The sequence below is a fragment of the Protomyctophum bolini genome, assembly GCF_963924005.1.
Source record: "Protomyctophum bolini genome assembly, chromosome: 12".
Classification (NCBI taxonomy): Eukaryota; Metazoa; Chordata; class Actinopteri; order Myctophiformes; family Myctophidae; genus Protomyctophum; species Protomyctophum bolini.
Genome location: NC_137873.1, coordinates 18,078,463 through 18,104,325, shown reverse-complemented (window position 1 = coordinate 18,104,325; position 25,863 = coordinate 18,078,463). Strand labels below are relative to the sequence as shown.

The 25,863-nt window shown below is 41.4% G+C and overlaps 2 protein-coding genes across 2 annotated transcripts in view; one reads left to right on the top strand and one right to left on the bottom strand.

Annotated features, from left to right (window-relative positions):
- The first annotated feature begins 356 nt into the window (after positions 1-356).
- The window catches only part of cdc73 (cell division cycle 73, Paf1/RNA polymerase II complex component, homolog), a 51,014-nt gene continuing 25,507 nt past the window's right edge, over positions 357-25,863 (top strand). The window contains exons 1-10 of the mRNA XM_080779315.1: positions 357-492; positions 1,978-2,083; positions 2,219-2,288; positions 2,859-2,921; positions 3,067-3,119; positions 4,159-4,247; positions 8,252-8,465; positions 12,058-12,156; positions 13,394-13,472; positions 14,356-14,420. Coding sequence (XP_080635441.1) covers positions 362-492; positions 1,978-2,083; positions 2,219-2,288; positions 2,859-2,921; positions 3,067-3,119; positions 4,159-4,247; positions 8,252-8,465; positions 12,058-12,156; positions 13,394-13,472; positions 14,356-14,420 — 969 coding nt within the window. The 5' untranslated portion in view covers positions 357-361. The remainder of the gene's footprint in view (positions 493-1,977; positions 2,084-2,218; positions 2,289-2,858; positions 2,922-3,066; positions 3,120-4,158; positions 4,248-8,251; positions 8,466-12,057; positions 12,157-13,393; positions 13,473-14,355; positions 14,421-25,863) is intronic.
- Positions 21,232-25,523, bottom strand: LOC308325117 (beta-1,3-galactosyltransferase 2-like). Its single transcript, XM_080777522.1, has 3 exons — positions 25,392-25,523; positions 24,018-24,081; positions 21,232-22,752 (listed from the first exon to the last, which is right to left on the bottom strand). Exon 3 carries the CDS (start codon positions 22,533-22,535, stop codon positions 21,243-21,245), a length of 1,293 nt encoding a protein of 430 aa, XP_080633648.1. The 5' UTR covers positions 22,536-22,752; positions 24,018-24,081; positions 25,392-25,523; the 3' UTR covers positions 21,232-21,242.

The following is a 25,863-nucleotide window of genomic DNA, read 5'->3' as shown; positions in this document are numbered from 1 at the left end:
GCACAATAAATATAGGGGGCTTTCCCCATGTATGGGGATTTTACTATCATCCCTGATGATGTCATAGTGATGTCACGAGACCTGCCGAGGATTGTGAGTGACAGATTGAGTGACGATTGTGAGTGACGTGACGTGACAAAAAACGCAAGGTTTCATAGTTAACTGCCACCTTATAAATAATACACTTTTTAGTACGCTATTACTTATACTTTATTACGCTTATTCTTAGAGAAAACTTGCAGACGGTTGTGCCACACGGCCACTGCATGCTTGTCACAGTGACATCAGGCATCCTGCGAGGCCACCACGGTGTTGATAACCGGGGTCCTTCCATAAACACACTTCGTGAAGACGAGTGAAGATGGCGGACGTGTTGAGTGTTCTCCGTCAGTACAACATCCAGAAGAAGGAGATCGTCGCCAAAGGAGACGAGGTGATATTCGGGGAGTTCTCCTGGCCCAAAAATGTCAAGACCAACTACATCATCTGGGGGTAAGGCTCACTTTGGACGGCTGGAGAAATGCGTTCTGTAGGCCTTTAGCAACAGCAGGCTAACGACAGGCTAAGTAGCAACTTAGTGTTACGAGTACGACTAGGAGGTTAAAATGCTTGAACTTTTCCCGGTCCCTTATTTGTGTTTGTATAATAATATCTTATGGTATCTTAGTGTTGGGCTCCAGGTTACACCACTTCTGCTGTAAGTGTGTAAAGTCCATACGAATACGGGTTGTGCCTGTCTTTAAAGCTAGACGCAGTTAATTATTTGCGATTTAAAAGCATAGCTGGTGTTGTGTTGCTTGCGAACGGGGGTATCAGTAATGTCCTGATTGTCCTCATGGATGTTGGTATGAGGAGGACGTCTCGGGACTAATGTTGATGTTTGCAGCATCCAGATCAGAAGAAACGAACTGTCTGATCTAACTTAACTAGCCCCTTTCGGGACCCTAGTTTACGTTTCTGTATTTGGGACGTCCTGAAAAGGGCCAGGGTCTAACTTGAGTTCGTTGCAGTAGTTTTTCTTTTCTCCCAAAACTGTAATGGATCATGGAAGAAGTTGGGAGGTTTTTACCAAAGCACATTTACCAGGTGTTTCACACAGTGCCACGTGACCTATAATGTTATCATTAAAGGGCTCATCACCCTACACCTTACCTGAGTACACTGATGTTTAAGGTTGATAAATCAATTGACCCCAAATGTATCACAATAGCATTCTGTGCTACTGCAATATACAATTAGCAGAGACTGCAATTAATTGCATAAGAGAAATGCCCAAAATGGACTTGTACATGTTTTAAAGTAGGTAATGTTTGGTCCATGAATCAAGTACAATATTAATTTAACTCTTACTAAAATGGACCATAGGATTGGCTCACTGGCTAGAAGTCATATATACTATACTGTCGTCAGTGTACTTTACGTCAGTGCTGACAATCTTACAGTTGCTTGACCTTGACCAGAATAGATTTGGGGTTTAACACCTTGAACGTTTGTATCACCTTTTGTTTTTGTCAAAGCTTAGGAGGCTTTTATTTGAAAAGTCTTTCCAGTTATCCCCTCGAGTAAAACTTGTTTCATGAATTCTGCTATGAGTGACTGTCATCTGGCTGCTCACTCCTGAAATGTCGGTGTTTTAAATGATAATAAACACTGTTGGAGCTAAGGCTGTGTGCAGACTTCTCCTTCCATGTATGCATCTGCCTTTTGCCCCGCACCAGTGAGGAACTGGATGTGCGCAAGCTGCCTGTTTTTTAAACTATTGTAAACCAACAGAATGAAGCTTGACTAATTGCAAATTAACTAATTCGCAATATTTGTCTATTATATATTTTTCCCAAATCGTGCAGCTCTGATATAATTACCTAATAGAGTAGTTTAGTTTTAGTTTACTTTTTTCTAGTATCTCACAAAATAATGGTGACTCCAGAGTCCAAACCTGTCTTTTTAACTGTCATCTCTTCTGTTTTCTTCTTTCAGAACTGGAAAGGAGGGGCAGCCAAAGGAGTATTATACTCTTGACTCAATTTTGTTTTTGCTCAACAATGTGCATCTCTCTCATCCATCGTATGTGCGAAGGGCTGCTGTAAGTCACTTGGAATAATTATTTCTATCGGCATATGCTTAATTTCAAATGAACCTTTTTCCTTATGCCAATCAGGTATGATGAAAATAAATAGAGGAATTGCACTCATGCATTTTATTTTCTTGTTTAAAATAGACGGAAAACATTCCAGTCGTCAGAAGACCGGATCGAAAGGGCCTGCTGTTCTATCTCAATGGCGAAAGTTGTAAGTGATATTTGCAATGACTATTGAACTGAATGTCAGTGTAACTGGTTCTGTTTTCACAGTGTAGCTCTGCGGGCATCTAGCTGTCTTTAAGTTCAGTAATTGTCCGGAGCTAATTTGATCACTGCTGGTGCCAAAGTTCTTGTGCACACTTTTGTGGAATTCATTTCAGTTCATATGATATCGGAACAATGCAATTCCCAGGTGGATTCAGAGAGCCACATGATTTTATTTGTATTATGTGGTTTTAATTGAGCTATAGTTTCAACTTGTTGATTGTATTGTAGTTTGGTGTTGTGTACGTTGTGAGGCTGTTATACAATAGTTCTGTGGTTCTCAACCTTTTCTGTATCAGTGGACCTAACTTAGTAGGCTATGCTTTAAGTTCTTATTTATTGTTATCACTTTTTAATATTAATGTTACCATTAACATCTTAGTTTGACTATTATTGACAGGGTTCACTTACAATATTGTCATGGCCCCGGCAAACGGCTTGAGAATCATTGCAATAGTTGACAGTTGTTGTCGGGTTAATGGCTAACTGACTCCTGTGTCTTTCTTTTCTACAGCTACTTCAACAAGCATCGACAGAAGTGCCCCCATAGAAATAGGTCTGCAAAGGCCAACGCAAGGTATACTAGGTCGTGTAATTATTGCAGATAATTCATAACTCGGCACCTTTTGTCTACTATGTTTTGATCCTTACTAAAATATCAACTATGCCACCTATCTAACACTTAATCCAGGATGCTCTTTTTTTCTCTTTTACCTTCTCAGTCAAACGAGCAGCAGATGAAGTGTCATCTGAGGCTAAAAAGCCAAGGGTTGAGGTAAATGGACACCCCTTTTTTATTGTTTTGCTTTTCTGCCTTTATTGATAGTATCAAGTGAAGATAGACAGGAAAGAGGGAGAGAGAGAGAAGGGACGAGACGTGCAGCAAAGGTCGTTATTAACGGGACCCGAACACACAACGTGCTGCCAGGCCAAAGCCCACATTTGGCACGCCCTGGCCACCCCTTTTTGATCTGATTAACTTGGTATTCATCCATAGGGTTTATTCATGTCACTCGTCTCGAGCACTTGTCATGGCTACTCAAACCTTAAAGTGTGTGTGTGGCTGACAGATTATACAGAGTAATCCATTTTTGTTTAAATTCCTCAATACTTCTGTGAATGATTTGGCTAGAGTGCATCCACAACATCACTGTATGTTGTTCTTTTGTGTATCATCGGCAGATATATCACTGCATGTAACTACCGGTAGTCATGAAAGTCATAATGCCAAACCAATGATTCAGCTGTTGCCAGTGAACAGACCAACCTAAACAGAATTTATTGCAGTTCCATAAAGTCTAAACAAAGCGTGTATGTATCCCAGAGCCCCATTTCAGCTGACTGCAGCGAATGAGACTGAATCAATAAAACGAAACACAAAAAACACATTATTTTTACTAAGCCATAGTGAATACAATATTTTGATTAATCTGTATGGTAGAGTTTGTTAATATAATGCACAACTGTGTTGGTTTGTAGTTAGTGGTCTCCCTGATCTTCTATCCACATTTAAATTCTATGGTCGGGTTGGATCAGGAAGGTCTAATAACCTATGCCCAAACGAGCTGTCCTTATAGCTCAACAGGTGAAATTTTGGCTTGGGAACAGAGTTTGAATCCCAGATAGGACTTGAAAGTTGTGGATTGCAGTTAACCATATGTGGCAAAACAACACACTCGTACAGTAAGCTCAAGCACAGAAAAAATACTTTTTAGTTGATATATTGTCACTGCTAATTTTGTTGGATGACTGAAGCAATGATATCCGTTAAGTTGAATTGTGAATTAAAAGACTCCCATGTTCTTGTTCTTTAGGATGAGGAAAGGGTACGTCTGGATAAGGAGCGTCTCGCTGCGCGTCTGGAGGGCCACAAAGAAGGCAGCGTGCAGACTGACCAGATCAGGTACCTGTGCTTTCATCCTGACATCAGTGCTTTTAGATCAGGGGTGCCCAAAAGGTAGATTGTGATCTGCCAGTAGATCACAGAGGCTGTTCAGGTAGAGCACATGACATGCCCTAAAAATGTACAATTTAAATATTACCAAAGAAAAGGCATTAAGGTAACTTGATTGATTGACATTAACACCCGAGTGCACAGGACGAAGTTTATCGTCTTTTCAATTAGTAACGCCCAGGACAAAGATTGATCAAAAGGACAGAGATTATTCATAGCAAAACTGATCGCATCGCTCTACAGGCTGGGAGCGTCTGTTACGGAACATTTGATGTTGCGCAACAGTGGGACTTGAAGAAGAAGAAAGCGAGAGCAAGCACTCAGTTGAGTAATTCCACATAATAGTGTAACAAGGTTCAAGGTTAGCTTTATTGTCCCTTGGAAATTGGTTTGCAGCCAGATCATAAGTTGCACGGTTCAGGAAGATATAAACTGTAGGAATGAATACCAGCACTCACGTTATATCTTTAGAATTCCATTCGTCTGTTGCAACAGTGGGACAGTTGCAACAGTGGGACGTCATCGAAAACCCCCCCCCCCCCCCCCCCCCCGTTTAGCCGACGAGACGAAAATCGTATAACGTTAATAACTCTTGATCTAAATCATCCCGTCCAATTCTAAGCAAAGATGGTACCCCAACTTTCACCAGCTGTCATAAATTCCCCTAGGGTGGTTGAACATAAACTAACTAAACTAAAATATGTTAGTAGACACCTTTACAAAAACATTGAAGAAAATTCTTGGTAAGAAATTTATTCAGATTTTATTAATATCCCCTGACTAAAGGCTTTGTTCAGCCTGTATATATAAAAAAACAATAACGCCAGCACTCATGTTCTGTCATTGGCCCGGGAACCTTTCAGCTTTATGCCTTCTATTAAGGCATATACACTTGTCCGTTTACCATGTTGCCGTTCAAGTATAGTATGAATAGTTTAGAATAATCTGAAATATCTTCGCCAGGGCAGTAGAATATCAATATTCAAATTAGATTTTGATCATTTTCTAGAATTATTCTGTTACTTTTTGGAGCTGTGCAGTGCACCCAAGACATATGTGTCATCGTTTTTGTTTATAAGTTGTGTTCCTTCTAGTTTGTTCATACTGCATTCAAATCCAAATAAATTCTCATATCTGAGATTTCGGACTGATCATCCACACAATTATTTGCGTGTATTTAGACATCACCGACCAGTAGTAGCAGTAGTTTCTAGGGTAACAGTGTAATGATGTTGACTTAAGTAATGCCGAAAATAGCTGATCTACAAACTCACAAGGCCTTGCGATGCTTGTAGAGCGGCTGTTTTCATTGGCCGTCGCCATCGTGCGACAAAACAAAGTCTTGAATCTAAATATTGAATATTGTTGAGTGTTTCTTTATAACGAACAATGTAAGTAGTCTTGAATGTAAAAAAAAAATATTGTGTTCATTCACTATGAACTGACGACTTAAATGTTATAAAGTAAACTCGCATGCATAAAGGATGGTCATTAATAAGCTTTGAGCTTCAGCCTAGAGCCCTGTGTGGGAGTGTTTTATTAATCCCACTCCCACCCGCTCCCTTTGGATTTCTGATAACTCCCACCCACTCCAGCAATGATTTCATTCTTTGACCGCCCGCAGTGACTGTCTGTCTGCCGCTCCTGCCCGCAACAAAGAATTAAGTCCCTTTTAGTTGGTCCTGCTCCATCCCGCAAATTTATCGTTTACTGTAGTCCTGCTAAACCAGCAGTATTTCCATTTGATCGAAAAACATTAGGCGTTTACCCAAGCAGAATGAGATTGAGCAGGCGTGCACGAGAGATGGGGTGTTTATTTGTGAGGAGTTGCTCACAGAGGGAAAGTGTTTTGCGACAGGACATATATTATAGGTAGGCCTAGTTTGCGATGTCCAGCACAGTAAGATAAATTACGTTATTCTTAGACATATTCATATTCATGTCATAACTTGCTAAAGCAAGGGTTGTCGAAAGTGCAGCCCACCCACAGCTTCATACCTGAATAGAGGGTATACGCATGCATAAAGCGAGTGGCAAAGTGAGTTAAAGGTTGTTTAACGTCATTTAATACAATCAGATAGGACTTTTCAGTTTGGATGTATGGGCTGTCACGGCCAGAAAGTAGTTTTTTGTCACTTAGTAGGCATTCCCGCATAACTTGCGGGTACGATGATGTCACGAGCATACCCTCTATGGCAGGGGTGACCAACCTGGGGTTCGCGAGCTACTGGTAGCTCGCGGGAACGTTTCACGTCGATCGCGAAGTGACGGGCAGCCAGCCATCACTGCCAATACACAGCAGAATGTCGTACGCAAAAAAGAGCAGATCTACAAGCTAACAACGTGTAGAGGCTCGATGCATTTTAGCTTGAAGATCTGTTCCCCTTGCTTCCACCGCACCGCCCTCGGCCCTCCCCCTTTTAGCACTATGTGCTCATGTGCTGCTGTGTCCTGTGTGTCTGTTGTTCCCTCGCAGTCAGCACACAGCGTCAGAGTGAACGCAGTATGATAGCGTCCCCGACACGTTGAATACTAAACTTATTTGTAAAGTTCGAACGCCAACTTTTAACCAAACGTGGGAGAAACACTGTGCACTGACGGATTATTATCGATCAAAACAATCCTTAGCGTCGCTTACAAAAACATGTGTTGCACAGCATGAATGATACGTAATCAGTTTAATCACCGACCTGGCTGGATAAATATCACTATGACAAAGTGTCAAAATGTTTAGTGCCGCTGTCAAAACATGACACAAAAAGCCACAGTTTTTTTTTATCCTGCTGTTCTATCATGGGATATTCGATACAGGGCAAGATGCTCGATTGTGAATTAAATTGTAACATTCTCCTTGGCTTTGACTACTTCAGACAGAACATCTGACACACAGCTACAGTAGACTATTAATTTACTAAGCTGGTACCGTAATTTACTCGGCTGCCTACCGTTGCTCGTTAAGCAGGTCACACAATGGATATGGACCACTGATATTTATCCAGCCAGGTCGGTAATTACTTATCATTCATGCTGTGCAACTGTGTGCAACACATGCTTTTGTAAGCGACGCTAAGGATTGTTTTGATCGATAATAATCCGTCATGTGTGTGCGCGAGTGCACTCTTTATTTGCGTGCAGCCGTGCAGTGTTTCTTCCACGTTTGGTTAAAAGTTGGCGTTCGAACTTTACAAATAAGTTTAGTATTCAACGTGTCGGGGACGCTATCATGAACTCGTATGACTGACTCACATCTTAATGACACCCTCGGACTGGCAATCACTAAATATGAACCAGATTTCAAAACGCTTGCAGATAAAGTGCAGTCACAGCAGTCTCATTAAAGGTGGGCTGACCCTGAGAGTATGTCACCATATCTGTGCAAATATATATGGTCATGTTATGCCTATGTCATTTGAACATCTGCCAATGTGAATATTCATTTGAAATGAGAAACAAAATATTGTGCTGTAAAAGCAATTCATGTCCTTTGCATTTTGTTTTATTTAAAAAAAACTCAACAAAGAAGTTTATTTGTATTTCCTGTCCTAATATTTTTTTTGTATTTCCTGTCCTAATATTTTTTATTTCTAATACATTTGTCTTAATATTATTTGACATTGATAATATAACTTACTATAAGAATTTATTCTAATTTAAGCTTTAGTCATTGAATCAGTTTAGTCAGAAATAGTCAGAAATAGCAAAAAAACAAGTGTTTTTTCTAACACGTTTTAGTGGTAGATCTTGGCTTACAATTGGGAATAAAATGGGCTCTTGGGCTTGAAAAGGTTGGTTACCACTGCTCTATGGTATTATTGCTACAATTCTGCCCAAATTTGAACTAAGGAAGAAAACTAAACGAGTATTAAAATCTTTAACTATAACAGAAATAAAAACTGTTATCTGTGCGTCTTTTCATAAATCTGAACACAACCCTGTTTCTTCCTGTGTCCCAGGTCGTTGTCCGAGGCCATGTCTGTGGAGAAAATCGCAGCCATTAAGGCCAAGATCATGGCCAAGAAGCGTTCCACCATCAAAACGGATCTGGACGATGACATCACCCTGAAGCAGAGGAGCTTCGTGGATGCAGAGGTGGATGTCACCAGGGACATCGTCAGCAGAGAGAGGGTCTGGAGAACCCGGACCACCATTCTTCAAAGCAGTGGCAAGGTCAGTTCCAACCTCCAGTCCAGTCACCATCGTAACATTTTAGTTGCAGATCAATTGTCATACAAATAAAATGATTGTGATTTACGATTGAATTTGGTTTTTGGCATTGAACATTGCAACAAACAAATCTGTTTGCCTTTTTAAGTAGGCTTTGTGGGCGGATATGACGCATCCACTATACAAAAAAATGCCTGGTGCCAGTAATCAAAATGGATAATGTGCTATGACCAATGCATCCATTGTGACATTGTGAGCTTGTACATTGGCTATTTCTGCTCTTTTTCAGCATATGGGTTTATGCAGATGAATAGAAACAATGCTGACGATTATGAAAAGTAATTGCGGTCAAGTGATTGTGTAATAATGGTGACAGGCCTACTTCACACAGTTGTGTCCTGTCACAAAAAATATGGTATGGCCGAAAGGTAGATCGTGATCTACTAGTAGATGGGGCATTAACCAAACAAATATTCTTTAGTCGACTAGCAAAACGGTAGTCGACACTGTAAATCAAAAATCGATACAACTACAGTGTGTAAATAATTTGACTATTGGTGTGTTTATTACTGTATTTTGTTCAACAAGTTAGATTGGAGACGTTTCGTCGTGTCGTCCGGTACAGTAAAGTATAGCAGGAGTTCCTCCTCAGTTCTGCCCTATATTATCCAGTTTGGTGACATTCACACTACAGTAGCTCTTGCCGTGATTTCATGTTTATTTTTCTTATTCATATTTCTTCATGCTTATCCAACAAAAGTGCAGGCGTTATTATTAAAAACAAACGGCTATGCCGCACGATCATAGTTATAATAGTCGCGATGGAGTGAAGACAGTTGATCATCTGTTCTGATTCATAGCCTGCTAGCTATAGCAAGCCTAGTATGTAATTATAACCTCCTAGCTTGCAGCTCCTTCTAAAGCTATGGACCAGAGCTAATCATAACCATTATAAAGACCAAATTAACTGTGGTTGTAACTTTTAGGTTTGTATTGAATAAAAAACATCGCATCGCGCTGTCCTCTCCTCCCCGCTCCAGTCTCTACTGAACATTGTGAAGTTGTGAACAACGTAACATGCTATGCTGCGCCGTAGAATGGTCTTGTGCATCAAAAATAGCAGATCTACAAGCTCACAACATGTCCATCCGTGAGTCATTGTGGACTTGCAACTTTGACTTGACTTGTAACAGCTGATGTGAATTTCGGCCAATCAGACCGGTAGCAACACAGCCAGCCTGCATTCAGAGTAAGAGTGCTCATTCTATCTCAATGGGATAGTTCCAATGTTTGGAACTATAGCCCATAGGCACCCGCTTTGCGGAGAGATCAAAGTGTGTCGCCACTCTCTTACTATTCAACTCGGCCTGCATTCACTGGCCCCGTTTTGCAGTTAATCCTTCACCCGCGATCTGCCACTTTAATTAAGGTGACTTTGATTGACATCAAAAGGGCATGTCAGCTCAAACCCACAAGAGTGTTGTGCACAAGTGTCAGTATTACAAAGTTATATACAAAAAAACCCTACCAATTATATTTCCCATTACATGTGTGTTTGTCTTATATGAAGCCCCCTCAGGTACAGTTTAAACTATTTTCAGTAATGGAAATGTTGGGTAGATCTTGTTGAGCTGGTCAAAGTAGTTCTCAAGTCAAATGTGTGGGCACCCCTGCTGTAGAACAATGGTTCTCAAACTTTTTCATGTTGAGGACCCTTAAATTGATATTAATTAGGCCGTGGACCCCCATCTGAAAAGGAAAGGAATTTGTAAAAATGTTTGAATAGCCATCATATAAATAATGGATACATTGGCTGCTTGTCATTCACTACTATTTATTTTAATTATGTATTTAACAGGGACGATGCACATTAATCAACACGTCATTTTTCAAATCGAAAACATATCGATCGAACATACAGTACAAAAACAAGTCAACATAGTACAGGGGACAGAACAATTATAGAGAAAAGTGATAAGTGACACCAGTGACAAAAAGAGCTAACAATTACTTGTGATTACAGATTTGGTTTTCTTTAAGCCACCTCTTAAGGTTAAATTTGAAGGTCAAATAGTTGGAGGCCTCTCTTACTTCTGTAGGGAGACTGTTCCAGTGATGGAAGGCTCTTAACAGAGAAGACTGTTTTACCAAACACTCTACATCTGGTTGGCACTTCACAGTCCCCTCTGGTAGTTGCCCTGGTTATTCTGGCACAACTGTCCCTTCGATCTATAAATTGTTTCAGTGATGGATGTTCAAGTCTGTTTAAAATCTTAAACGTGAGACAAGCATCTTCTGCAAAGTACCTACCTTTGCTGGGTGGTACCCACTGGAACCCTCTCAAGGACTGGGTGATACCCACTGGAACCCCCTCAAGGACCCCACTTTGAGAACCAATGCTGAAGAATGTACTGTATGTCATTGCGAATGCACTGAGCACTTACTATGAGACCTAGCAGATCCTGTCTGTCTGTCTGTCTGTGTGTGTGTGTGTCCCCTTTGTGCCCATATATGGAGCTGAGTGATTTGTTTGTGATTGATGCAACACACTCCATATTTGGACGTATAGCTGCTTTGGGGACTCCTTATATGGTTATGGCTAAGTTAAAAACTTAACTTAAAAAAATAATAACTTAAAAATAAATCTTAAAAAAACCCAAATATGTACGCGCTGCGTTCGCTTCCCGCGTTTGCGCGTCTTACTGGTCAGTAATTACTAATTACTGTTACTCATTTGCACTGCTGTGTTTGTACACACACTGACAGTTTGTCATACATAATTTTTTGTTCCAGATTAAATACTAGTCATGAATCCACATAACCCATCAGATGGGTGGGCCACCTGCTTTTTGTCAGAGCTGCAGAGCATGTTCATTTTAAAGATCAATCAATCGATTGTTCCTATTTATTTATTTTAAAGGAAAATAAATACCATGACATATTTATTTACATATGTATATCTTTTTTTATATTCATGTTTATATCATTTTAATCTTACTATGCTTTGCCAATTATTTGCCGACCCACTTGAAATGTCCTCACCACAGGTTGGTTATCTCACTGCTATAATAATGAACCTTTGCCTGTAGATGGCAGCGCTGCGTCAAGATGGATATAGCTCTCTGGCTGTTATAAACTGACATGCATACATTGTCTTTGTCGGGTGGAAACTGGAAACCTGACAAAGCTGTCCAAAATTAAAAAAGTATGCTTTTATGTGACGCTGTAGTATGATCAGGTAGTTTACAATTTTTTTTTTAAGTAATTGTACAGCTAGCTCATGGAGCTTGTAGATCAGCTATTTTGAATATTTTGGAAAATTAAGTGAAAATGGTTGATTGTGTGGGATTTTAATTAAAATGTAATAAATTGTTATAAGTGTTAACAAGAGCCTGTCCATCGTAACACGGGTTCTATTCCATTTCTTGAAAAGTAACAGTTTTGAACAGACCTGCCGGCAACAAGATAACGTTTAAATTAATCTCCAGTAAACTTCTGAAATGTCAACCCGTACATAAATTGTGTTTGACATCCTCTGAATGTTTTTTCTGTTGGCTGGAGGTTTTGACAGTCTCTTGTCTCGTGTAATTTCCAGAACTTCTCCAAAAACATCTTCGCCATCCTTCAGTCTGTGAAAGCCAGAGAGGAGGGTCGCGCACCGGAGCAGAGACCAGCACAGAATGCCACCCAAGTGGTGAGAACAACCCCCAAACCAACCTCAATGGCTTCCAGGCCAAAGACCCCTTAGCTTAGTGAGAGATTACGCAGGGACCACCACTACATAACATTGCGTTGCAGATTAAACATTTCCAAAAATGGCAGATCTACAAGCTCACATGCCATTTTTGGCAGATTTCCCCCCCAGAATGGGTCATCTAGGTTTAAGGTTAATCTAGGTTAATATAAAAATAGGTTCCTATCGCCTAAAGATTTGGTGGACCCCCTAAGAGTCCTGAAACACCTGTTGGAATATCATCACTTCATCAGTGATTAATTGGTTCTCAAATGTTTTTAAATTGAAGACTTTGAGAACCACTGACCTAAATGGAAGGGCTTCTAGATGATTGGCAGTAAAACAAATTGTAGAAAATGGATGAACAGTCAGCTAAAATAGCTCATCTTAATTCTTATAGGTCTGCTATTCTGACCTACTGCTGTATGTCAAAATTATATGGGGTTTTAGTGGTTAACCCTTTTTTTAATATAAAAAAAATACATTACCAACTTTAATTAAATCCAGGTGAAGATATTGTAAAGGCATTTGGCATTCCAGACGTGTGCTTTTCTGCTAAATTAATTCCAACACGCCTCATGCTCAGCTAAACGCTGTCGCTGATGAACCTTGCAGAGAGCTCTCTCTGGTGGCTCCATTAAAAGCTGCTCCATGACTGTATCATTCCCCCCAAGAAATGGACCTTGAAATTAACTGAGGGTCTGCCGTCAGTCTGCCGTCAGTGAGCCAGCCATTATTAAACCCTTTACCAAGGGCACCGAACAGGCTCAGAACTTTATTCACCACTCGGTGTATTGTGTTGTGTTCAGGACCCCTTCCATTAGAATCATGTATTTGTTTGTTTTTTGTATTTGTAGTATAATTATTTAAGGAGCACTTGAGCCTTTTTCAATCTTATCTTCGGATAATTGCTCCTTGCTAATTCTCAGAAGATGGCACCATTTCCATCTGCTCGACCGTGTCTCATTGGTGGACTGTGGACAAGTCAGAAATCTGCCTCTGCCGTCTTCAAAGGCAGTAGAAAACTAATGGATCTTCCAACCTTTCTCTTCCTGGAAAGTTAGCATTCTGAAATAGAATCCATTGTTCTTGCATGAAAACAATATATATATAGAGCTGTCCACTTTCCAACCCTTAGACACAGACTGAGTAGACAAACATGGTACCAAAATGGTAACTGTGTGTTTGTTGTGTCCAGGACCCTTCCATCAGGAACAAACAGCCCGTCCCAGCTGCCTACAACAGATACGATCAGGAGAGGTTCAAAGGAAAAGAGGGTGAGTCTTTAAAAACACACACACACACACACACACACACACACACACACACACACACACACACACACACACACACACACACATTCAGTGAAAATAGCACATCTACAAGCTCACATGTGTCACAATGCAAGCTTGTTGGGGTTTTTTTTGGCTGAGGTTTGGAGGGAATTGCTGGTGCATCCTAGTATAGGCACTTCGCGACCTGGTCAATAAAGTATGTAGGTTTTAAGTGTTTTTATGCGTTTACAGTGAATCTTTTATTATTATTATTATTTGCAATTTGCATTTCAAAATATCTGCAATCTTGGCCCTTAAGTGAATCGTCCAGAAGTGGGTGCAGTAGTACAACAGTACTATTTACTGTGGCATTTGTGGGTAACTGTCTGAAGTTAATTATGTTAAGCTTTGTAGTGTTATTATCGTTGGTCGAGTGGAAACCTCATGTCATGATTTTCAGACAAAGTGCCATGTTTGGAGATCTGCTACTTTTGATGCTTTTGTGTGACACTGTAATATGATCAAGTAGTACAGTATTCATTTATGGAAAAACATAAAAAATATGGAAATTGGAGGTTTCTGCCTGACCATGATATTAAACATCAAATGTGGTGTCATATACAACAGGGCTGCAACTATCAATTTTCTTCTTAGAGATTATTCTATCAGTTATTTTTTTGATTAATCAAATACCGGTAATTGAGAAGCGGTTTCATTTATTTTTGTTGTGAACATGGCCAATCTACCTCATGACGTTTTTACATTCACTTTTACTTTTTTACATTCACTTATAACATGCCCAATATATAGATCTATATAGATATTATTTCATTAAGTTATTTATTATGGATTTATTACTAAATCCTATTCTCTCGCCAACCCCCAGAAACGGAGGGTTTTAAGATCGACACCATGGGAACCTACCACGGCATGACCTTGAAGTCAGTGACGGTAAGAACTGTTGCTCCACACTGTTGTTAAACCATACGATAGGAACAAAAAAAGTCCATGACTCCACGGTACAATACATGTTGAAACAATATATAACTTATACAACTGGGGTGGTTGTATTTTGTCTCTGTTGAGATATTTCTAGGTAAGACATAACCTTTGACACCATCCCGTTTCTAGTTTGACACAAATTTTCACCTGAAGGTCGAGATTCAATTTATCCCCTGGGCAAGCAGGCAGGCTCCATTGACTCAAAGGTAAAAATGTCAGCAGTTGTGCAGGAGACCCAGGGTCAAATCCGGGGTGGAAGAGGAAAGTCACATAGTGCAGCTTAAAGGAAAATTTGGGGGTTACATACACGTATTGTTTTAAATGAGTAACATGACTCATTTAAAGAAATCAGATTCCAATCTGGATGTGGCTCAGATCTGATTCAGGCTGGATTTGGCTGCCAGTGTAAATGGGGCCTAAGAGGCACAACACACATGTGCACCAACAATAAACATTTCCCTCTATCTCTTAATTTGGAGTTTAGCTACAAGCTTTTCTTTTCTAAAAATGAGAATAAGAACTATGTACACTGTTCACATGTCACTCTTCATATGACCACCGTGCTCTGACTATTGGTGCGCCACCCGTTCAAAACCTATCAAAATAAAGGGTAGTGGGTCGCACACACCAAGACTGCAGTTCAAATAGTTTATTTCATATTTGAAACAAAGGACAAACGTTTCGGCTATCCAGCCTTCATCAGTGTGACACTGATGATCTGACTCAAAGCTTACTTCTGATTAAGCAGCATGAATGGCAGGTTTGCTTTGCTAAATATAAGCATCTCAGCATTTTTGGCAGTTAACCTGTTCCTCTTCTAATCCATAAGTCCTGCTGTACTGAAAAAGACACTCGCTATCTACGCTTGTGCAAGGCACACAGAGATGGGATCATGCTGCTTGTGCGAGAGAGGAAATCGTCCTTCATTGGCCTTGGCTTGATTGTGGTTTATTTCGTTTCTTTATCTATTTTTACAACTGGCTCTGACAGGTAAAAAGTAATCTGTGGTGATGTTGCGTTGCTGTCAGCAGCTTCATGTTGCCCATCTTCAGTTCAGCCAACAGTTTATTATACATGGCATGCAAACCAGTCTGTGTTACCTTCTGTGGGGGCTCTGAGCCGCTCGCTGCAGAACTCTCCTCACCAACCCGTTGCACCTCTGCTGTGGCCGGGCCCAGGATGTCAGAAAGCAGCCTGTGTATCTGTTCTGTGGCTTGAGTGCGGTGTTGCAAAATCTGTGTTTATATATACCTTATTATTAGAAGAAAACAAAAGAAAAACATTAACACTCCGATTGCCCGGGGTTATTTAATCCATTAAATCATAGCGCCCGGCGATTTATAGTAGCGGAGCACTTTTACCGACGGACCGGATGTTATCCCGGATGTGGCTGTAACAGCTAAATGTAGCCAAAACACTCTAGAGCCTGATCGACAACAACGGGAGGTATGATTTAAATCTAACACGACTAGCGACGGGACCGCGGTGGGCCGTCTAAGACATGATCTTTTCTTAGAATTGAACGGGATGATTTAGATCAAGAGTAGTTAACCTTTTTTAAGATTTTCGCTCTCGTCGGCAAAACGGGGGGGGAACATTTTTGATGACGTCCCACTGTTTCACAACGTTGAATGTTGTGCATCAGGCGCTCCCAGGCTGTGGAGTGATGCGATCGGCTTTGAAATCAATAACCTCCGTCTTTTTGATAAAACTTCGTCCTCGGCGCTGGGTGTTACTAATTGAAAGGACGGTGAATTTCGTCCTGGGCGATCGGGTGTTCATTCATTCATTCATTCATTCATTCATGATGGATTTCATATGTTTTGATTAGTCATGGGCTTGCCTGGCTTCATACAGTAGCTTAGTCCAAATGTGTTTTAACTTTTTATTCTATAGTTTATATTAACTGTTTATTTTCATCGAAAATCTAAAATGAGGGATATGCAAACCATCCTACACTACAGTATACTAGTATAGACACATTCAGAGACGGGTCCCCTGATCGCAGCAAACTTATTTCCTGTTAACTTATTTGCTGCAGTGTAAACAGTCAGCTGTTCTACTACATTGAATGGGGAAGTGACTGATGTTAGTCTGCTCAAACGTTACTCTTTTACCTGCTTTTTACTAACACTATCTTTACAAATATGCCCAGAACATCGGAATGAACCTGTGTAGTTTATGGCTGCTCCAACTGTAGTGGCAAAATTCAACTTTGGAGAGAAACGGAATGCCGTTAGATGAGCTGGCTGAGACGAAGCAGTGAAAGGTCCTGAAGGATGCATAACGTCTGTCTTACCCAATATTTCTGTTGTATGAATGAATACAATACTACTGTACTTCATAGCCTACCTCATACTTAATACTAAATGCTTAATAATAATATTGTATTACTATCATTAATGAGACATATTACTCAAGACAAGTACAGATCAGTGCAGTGTAACAGTGACATCAAATAGATTTGGGATTTATTTGACACATTATTGTTATTATTAAGCATATAAAGTACAGCAGCCTTTTGTTCATACAACAGAAATATTGGGTAACACTAAGACCGATGTTATGTATCTTTCAGGACCTTTCACTGCCTCGTCTTAGCCGGCTCATTCTCTCCGAAGTTGAATTTTGCCACTACTGTTGGAGCAGCCATAAACTACACAGGTTCATCCTGATGTTCTGGGCATCTTTGTAAAGTTAATGTTAGTAAAAATCAGGTAAAAGAGTAACGTTTGAGCAGACTAACATAAGTCACTTTCCCATTCAAGGTAGAACAGCTGACTGACGTGACTGTACACCGCAGCTATGTTGTCTCTGCCTACAGGAAATACGTTTGCTGCCACCAGGGCACCTGTCTCTGAATGTGTCTATAGCACAAGTTACAACACAACACTATTAACTTTTAAGCATAGCTCCATTTATCAAACAAAGCTAGATGAGCATAATAATCTCTCTCGCAGGCACGCACACAAGTAGTTCTCATCTTGGATCGAGGAGTGTACAGGTGCTCAGATTCAATGGTAAATGGTGCATTTATATAGCGCCTTTATCCAAGGCGCTTTACATAGATAGCATTACATTCACACAAACATTCATACACCGATAGCGGCGGAAACCATGCAAGGTACCAACCAGCACATCAGGAGCAATTAGGATTTGACACTTCGACATCAACTCTGGAGGAGCCTGGGTTCGAACTGGCAACCTTGTGGTTACCATGCAGCCACTCTACCCCTGAGTCACCGCAACAGTGCTGTTCCACCAGGTCAGTCCTGCTGCAGGCGTTTGAGCTGCTGGTCTGGGGGGTTCACTTCTTTCTGAATCTTAAAATAGTCTGGAGTAGGCAAGATTAGAATGTTTAAAATGACCAATGCGTCGCACAATTGCGATGATATCAATGACTGTACGCTGTGACAAAACCCCCTTATTCAGGTTGATTTTGGTACAGAGTGGAAAAAGGCAGTTAAAGTACAGAATACAGATTCAATTCAGGTCCTGTGTATGATGGGACAATTTCACGATAAATAAAATCTCCAATAATATCAGGGGTTGCCCTTCGTCATATTCTACTTGCCCTAAGGTCATGGCCACTTGCCCCCCAAAAACATCGCATAAATTACCGTAAATTCTTTTACTTTCTACTGCTTGCTTGAAATGTTTCCTTTCCCATTTGAAAGGATACTCTCAAAAAGTGGTCTTACCCTTTAAGCAAAACAGTCACAGAGGTTCTGATTTTGCCCACTTCAATGCGCTTCTGAGAGTACACAGGTGGAACACATTAACGAGTGACGGCTAACGAGCAAGCTACACTGTCTTAGCTGCCTGCCAGCAAGCTCACAGAGACATTGGGAAGCATTTTTGGTCATGCCACAAAAAATATGGACAGTCGTACAGGTGCTCTCAAATACCATAATTTTTTTGGTGGCTTGAAAAAACTCATGGCTCATTTTGCAACCTATTGATGAGCTCGCAGATCAGCTGTTTTCGCGGAGCGCATGTCGCAGCCACTTGGAGGTGTGTGTGTGTGTGTTGGGAGAGACGAGAGAGATTGATAAAGAGAGGGGGAGACGCGCTGCGCTCTGATCACATTCAAGACGGATATCTCGTGTTGTTTTTATAGTGAAGTAAAGACGGCTGTATCCCCACTCAAAATGCACACCTACCCGGTAGCAACCTTCACCTGCCCGACGTTTTTTTTTTTTACTTGCCCCGGGCAATCGGGCAACCGTTAGTGTCAAGCCCTGAATATGAATTGTAAGAGTGTGTAACCTTGCCGTGCTCTGTTGTAGCATGGCATTGCTGTCGAGCCAAAAACCTCTTATCTCCATATTTTAACTTTTTGTGTTTTTTCATGAATTAATGCCCTACTTAATCATACTACAAAAGTATTCACAAAAGTATTGTGTCCACCCCAGAGAGACGATATGTTCGAGGGGAATAATGAGAGAGACTGTGGGCCGGGACTTTTCACACACCACAGTGGTTATTTTGTATTTTTTCCAGTGATATTAGAAGTTTACGATGTCCTCTGCGTCTGATATTGGCAGTGTCCAGACTAGTGTCCCATCTCGTGTGTGTTGCGCCGATCATCGCATGGTAGTGCTGCAGCGGCAGCTTGTCTCTCCGAGGCATGTTCAATCATGTCGAGCAAGCTGTACAATCGTGTGGCTACATCCATTATCGGTTTATGTACAAGAAGATTTAACATTGTTTGGAGGCCAGCACAGCTGTGGCAGTTGGAACGCAGTTGGTGGAAAAAATGCTGCTAAACGTCTCTCGATCGAGCAGACGACTGACGCAGTTTACCTCAAAGTCACTTGCAACTCAAGGTTTAAAGTGCGTGCAAAGCACTTTATGTATGGTATGGGGACACCTCAGCCTCTCACATCCATGTTTTGTCTGGAACAAGAGTTATGGTGTGATGATTGAGTCCAGTGTGTTGAGTGAAAAGATGCCGTGTCTTTAAGACAAAACTTTTAATTTCTGATTCTGGTGTCATAATTTGAGCTGTGACTGCTCGTAGAGTCTACTCATCTGTAGTCAATACAGTCGATACACTCTGCTATTTGAGGCTCTACTCTTTAGTATTTGTCTCTTGGTAGAGCTGGTAGCACTGTTGCGGCCACAATTGAATTTGAAATTTACTCACCACCTAAATCCATCATTGTCAACCACAGAAAAGTCAATATATTTGCTGCTGCATCTGGGTTTTAGTTATGGGGAAGTGGGGCTCTGATCTGGGTTATAGTTATGGGGAATTGGGGCTCTGATCTGGGATATAGTTATGGGGAAGTGGGGCTCTGATCTGTTCTTTGTACTGCATATTATGAGGATTCCAGTTACAGCCTTCACCTTTGTGCACTTCTTTCTGAATTTGAGCTGTTTGCGTACCTCCCCATTGGTGTGCACAGTACACAGGCGCCTTTCAAACAGATGCAGAAGCAAAATAAATGTAGCTGTTGAAAGACTCATAGGACGTAGTTTCAGTGAAGTAAATAAACCAGTGTTTCATTTCTATTCTGCTCTGTTAACAATATGTCTAGTACTATCTGTTGTATTAAGGAGGTGCTTCTAATCTATTCAACAGGGCTCATGTCAACGTTGGCTACTAAGCTAGCAGCAACTGTTTGATTTAGCTCGCAGTGGCCAGATGATAACATGAATGTCTAACATCTGGTGCACTTTGGCTGCTGCTAACAGGCTACTGCTAACAGCCCACAGAATGCTCCGTCTCCAATACCATGGCCTTCTATCGAGCAGTTGTGAAAGCTGAGGTGCCCCTCAATGCGTTCCCCTCCATTTTTCACTACCAGTTTCATCGATTTTGTGATTTGAACTTCCTATCTGAACGCTTCCACTCTTGAAAGAACACTTCAGTGACGTTGGCCATTTGATATTTCACTGTTTATTTGGCACTGACAATAGCTTCTGTAAACCGTACCATAGCTTTCTAGTTCGTTTCTTACGTTTGAAATCTTGTCCTGTATACATATAAACTCTGAAGGCTCAATGCAAGCTTTGATAAACAATTTACAACTTCAGATTATTGACACATCACAAGTTTAAAACAATGGGTGAAATTATTTTGTGCAAGCTTTTTGTGCTGGTTTGTAAAAAGCTGGTTTGTGCAGAATCTGTGGAATGACACATTATAAACCTGCTTTCATTCTACGACATTCATTTTTTGGCATTTCCACAATACATAAAAAAGGTTTATAGAAAATTTGACTGATTTTCTTTTCTCCTTTTCTAAATCTTGAAACGGGCCCTTGGTAGTTGGTACCCAATGGTACATCTTTGTTTCTTACTACTTGACTCTTTCCTAGTGTATATGAACTCTCATGGCTCAGTGCAGGCTTTGATAAACAACTTAACTTCATATTATTTTTGTCACATCACAAGTTGGCAACCAGGTATAAAACAGTGGGTGTAAATATTTTGTGCAAGCCTTTTGTGCTGGTTTGTAAAAAGCTGGTTCGTACAGAATCTGGAAAATACAGAACATGTTAACAATTGTCTTTCATTACACATCCATTTTGTTTGGTGTTAACAACATACATGAAGAGGGATTCATAGAAAACTGACATAGCTGCAACATGTAATGATTTGCTTTTTTTTTTTTTTTTGCTTTTCTTTTTCACCTAAAGCTTGAATCTGGGACCTTGATGCCAAACTCAGAAAATTAAGTGTACAAATATCAATCTGCAATATATCCGAAAACAACATGTACAGTATATTGTGAGTTTCATACAGTGATTTTCATGTCTAGTGCTATCCCAACCTGGCAGTAATGGGTGCTCTCTGAGCATTGAGCCTGCTCTGGTGAGGTCTTCCCTGCCTGTCCTTGTTGGTGCTGATGCAGGCGCTGTGCTTGTTGCTCTGCAGGTGGTGCCAGTACTTGAGCAGCTCACTGGGATGAAACCCGTGGGACGTGATCAGGTGGCTGTACTTGCAGCTGGAGTAGGAAACTCGCCAGTGGTTGAACAGGAACTCGTTGGGTGGCGGCGTGGGCTCTATCCGTAGCTTGGCCAGGCAGATCCCCACGTACACGTCCTCCAAATGCAGGCGGCGAATTCTCAGAGAGGCTCGATAGATTTTCGCCGCCAGGTCTCCGGAAAACACGTAACCTGTCCCGGAGCAAAAAGTGGGGTACTTCTCGCTTGGGTACTGTTCCGGGGGCATGTACCACTTGCTGTTTTTGTTTCGGTTCGGTGCGTAGCCCCTCATATTATTTCCCGTGAAGTAGTTCTTCTTGGGATTCAGTTCGGGTCTGAGCAGCTTGTGGATGAGGTAATCGGTGTTGACAAACATGTCACTGTCGGTTTTCATTACATAGCTGGCCCTTGGACAATGCATGGCCACCCAGTTCATCCCCATCAGTGTCTTTATAGTCAGGTTGTTGTAGGTATCCAAGAAATCCTGCTGAAGGATGTCGTGGTGCCTCAGGCTCTCAGACTCCAAGGTCCTCTGCTGTAGGTGCCCCAGCTCTCCTTCATTCGCCCCCAGCAGAAACAGCCGGATGAATCCTAGGCCTGGAGCAAGGCTCCCATTTCCCCACGTCTGCCGTATGGCATCCCGCGCCTCTACTTGACGAGCCTCGGTGGCTATCAGCAGCACCAGGAATGGTGGTGGTTTTCCCTCTGGGCATTTGTTTGCCTCGTTAATGATATAGGGGTACGGCCCGGGCGATAGCACGCCACTTGGGCCACCCTCTTCACTTTGGCTGGCATTGGCTGCCAGAGAGTTCTCCAGACCTGCCTCCCCCCGAGGAGAGGAGTCGTCATCGGCATCTTGCCGGGAGCTGGCATTGTTGCCATCCATGTTGATGGTCGGCTGTGGAATGATCACAAACCGCCACAGGGGCTGCTGGTGGCTCTGGTTTCCTTTTGCCTTGGAGTGTGGCCCGCTGCCTCCATGGTCCACGGGATGCTCTCGCCACCACGGCGACCCCGCGAGGCCAGGCAACCAGTCCCGATGGACCAGAAAGACCACGACCCCCAGGAGCGAGAGGAGATACAGGAGCCCAGCGATGTGTGTACAGCAGTGGCGTCTCCTCCACTGCATGGCGTCCAGCGGCTGTGCGTGATCTTGAATCCACTTGGACCACAGTCGAGTTGGTCAGGGAAGTTGCAAGCAGCTTCTCATAGATGCAGAAACTGTGGAGAATATGTGACGGTAGTTCTCCCAAGGGGCTCTTGAAGTCTGTGTTCTCCGCGTTTCACCTGGAACCGTTAATGGCTCATATTGATTTGCTCCAAGGCCAATCTCCAGGAATGTGGTCCTAATGGGAGAAAAGGAGAGGGCATACTATAAAAGGCATGACAGTGAAAACATGACAGTACTACAAGTAGGCAATTCAAAGGCCAGACCCATTCCCTCACTGCCCTAACGCTCTTGGCCCCTGTCTGCTCATGTGCACATTTCAGTGAGGAACCTACGTGTCCATATGGACAGCTCCTTGACCTTTTACAAACAAGTTTGCAATGTGTTGAGGGGCAGTGTTTATCAGCTTAGAGATTGTTAGCAAAGTAAAGCCGGTCTTGACGTGTAAGGATCTGGAAATAGTCATTGCTTCTCGATTTGACAAATAAACATGAGCATATTACTGTACACCTGTTCTAGCCCAATTGCATTGGCTACCCGTGAAATATCAATAAAAAATGTGTTTATAGCTGTAAATGGCCTGGCCCCACTTTACATCTACGTCCTATTGTCTATCTCTCCATAGTGTCTCGAGCGTTGATGGTTTCAGATTAATTCAGCTCTTGTCACTTATCCACGTAGTAATCGACAGCACATTGTACCTGAGTGATGTAGAGCTGACTGGAGTAGTCCATGTCTGAATTCTCGAAGGAATTGCTTCACCTGCTGAGTGGTTGTCACACTTGTCAGAATGTGCTTTTAAATGAGCCGTCAGGTGTCGGATGGAATTTCTGTTATTAGTTTAGTTAGTGAAATGGGACTACTGAAAGAGTAAAATCTTAAATGTGTCCAATATTCTAATTTTGGAACAAATATTGAATAAGCAATGATTGAAGCTAAGAGCATCTACTGCTGTAATCACTAGTCTATTTCAGTGGTTCCCAAACCTTTCAGGTTAAGAACCAAAAGAGAGCTTAGACGTTTGTCCGGGACCCTAACTAGTGAAACTAGATCTACAAGCTTGTAGATTGGCCATTTTGTACTACTTTCTAATTATTATTATTATTTTCATCTATATTGCTTTTTGTTTGTTTTAAAATGTATTAATTTTTTTTCCCCCATTTTAAGATAATGGGTTTTTTACTCGAGTCGTGAGTCGTGACTCGCAAATGGGTCCCGACCCACTGTTTGGGAAACGATGCTATAGTATTTATTTATTCCTGTGATGTTGTTGGTTCTGTAGAACGGCTACTTTTCCCTTTAATATTTATTGGTTTGGTTGATTTTGAAATGGACTGACCTTGACATTCACAAGATGGCACCACATTTCCACCATGCTAGTAGCACTGTAGACACTGCTGAAGCCTACAACATTCAGTAAATGACCTGAGAAACAGCCCGTACCTTAACCTGATGTCTGGTCCAGCATTGTGAATGAACTCTGATGTGCTGTATGAATTTCGGCCTTCTGAAAAAGGAAAAGAAAATCAGTATAGCCATCTACGATGCAAAACTTCTAGTAATATCCTTCCCATTGGATCAATGAGTTAAATGAAGCTAAATGTGATTGTGTTACTTCCTCCTTATGAATATGTGATGAAATAACTTACTTAACCCTAAATAGCCCTAAGTAAACTAACGTTGTAAAGTAGTAAAGTATTCCTAAATGCAAATGAAGCAAACTTGATTCTTCTGTCATGTTGAGAATATGGTATGATTTGGGTTTTCATTCAAACCATTCTCAAGTATTTAACCTCATAGATGCAAATACGTTGATCGTATCCAATAATACTGTACATAATTATAATATCTGTAAACTTTTTGTTTTTGTCTTGAAAGCAAACACTTTATTCTGATCTTGAAATAAGTCACAAATTATTGTGCAGTACAATAATTCTGTGTAAAACATTGTCTGCTAGATTCTAAGAAACGTCTCCACCCTCAAAGATGTTCCTCCCTTCCTCTTATGTATTATCGGAGTTTATGTGGCCCCTTTAAAAAGTTCAACTTAAATTCATTAAAAAGGCCTTAAAAAGACTTGTAAGACTGTAAAAATGCCAGATGAGAAACATGACTGACGGATAGAAAAACAGGATTTAGGGTTTATTTAGCTTGTGTTTTATTTGTGCTTTTTTGTAAGTGATAAATTGGTCTTACTCTTATCCACTTAAACCACTTAAAATGTAGTTCAAATCTTTGAACGACAGCTGTTCTATTACACTAAATCTCTTTGAAAATAGCCTATTTACAAGCTAGCAACGCATCTCATTGCAACACGTTGTGAGCTTGTTAATCAGCAGTCTTTCCCAAATGTCTCTCCCCCCAGATGAGTGATGCGAGGATTCAAGTAGTTAAATGTAATTCTGAGTGGCATTAAAAACTCTTAAATCTAACTTGCCTAAACACAGTAAAACACTGCTTTATGCTGAATGCACTTCTCCACTATGCTTCCCAAAAGTGCAGAATCTTGATAAGAAATGTCTGTAGAATGGTCAGCCTATGTTCTGTTTGTGGGCCACTAAGCCCCCCTGGAGTGATGTGTGTCCTCTCACATTCTACTGAATTACACACAACCCTCTTAAAGGACCCCCAGAGACAAAGAACTGTTTGTGAGAGCTCACAGAAGCACTGAAAAGACTTATGTTCGGCTCTCATGGACGCGTCAACTGAAATGAAAAGGAGCATTTCCTTTCCCAGCCATGTGAACGTACACGCACTTGGCATGCAAGCGTGAGAGGAAAAAAGGCCTTCAGATTTGGAACTGTCTCTCTTACATACCTTGGTATCGGGTCGCCCACCACCACAGACCCGAAACGGACGTTTGTAGCATGCACTACACACACGTACACACACACACGCCTGTTTCAGCTTGAATCACAGTTCCTCTTTCCCAATTGTCCTCGGACTTGGTGAATCATAGCCGGTCGCGTGTTGTGCCTCGATGTTGTGGATCCGCTATTGCTTCACTGACATGTATGGGCTAGATAACCCAAGTCCTCATCCTTTTATTCCTCTAGAATGACTAAGTCCCCGTCTGCTCAGCCAACCAGCTCATCATTATCATTCAAACGGAACATGTTTTTCTTCTTTGCCGGGTCCTCTTCCTGACACGCACAGCTCCCTACCAAAATGCAAGCGCATATGTGCGTGGCCATGCATGTGTCTGAGAGCTCTGGTGTTGCAATTTCTTGCTCTGCCGCGGTGCATCGTCCCTGGAGGCTGTGCTTGCAGAGTTTTGATGCTAGCTTGT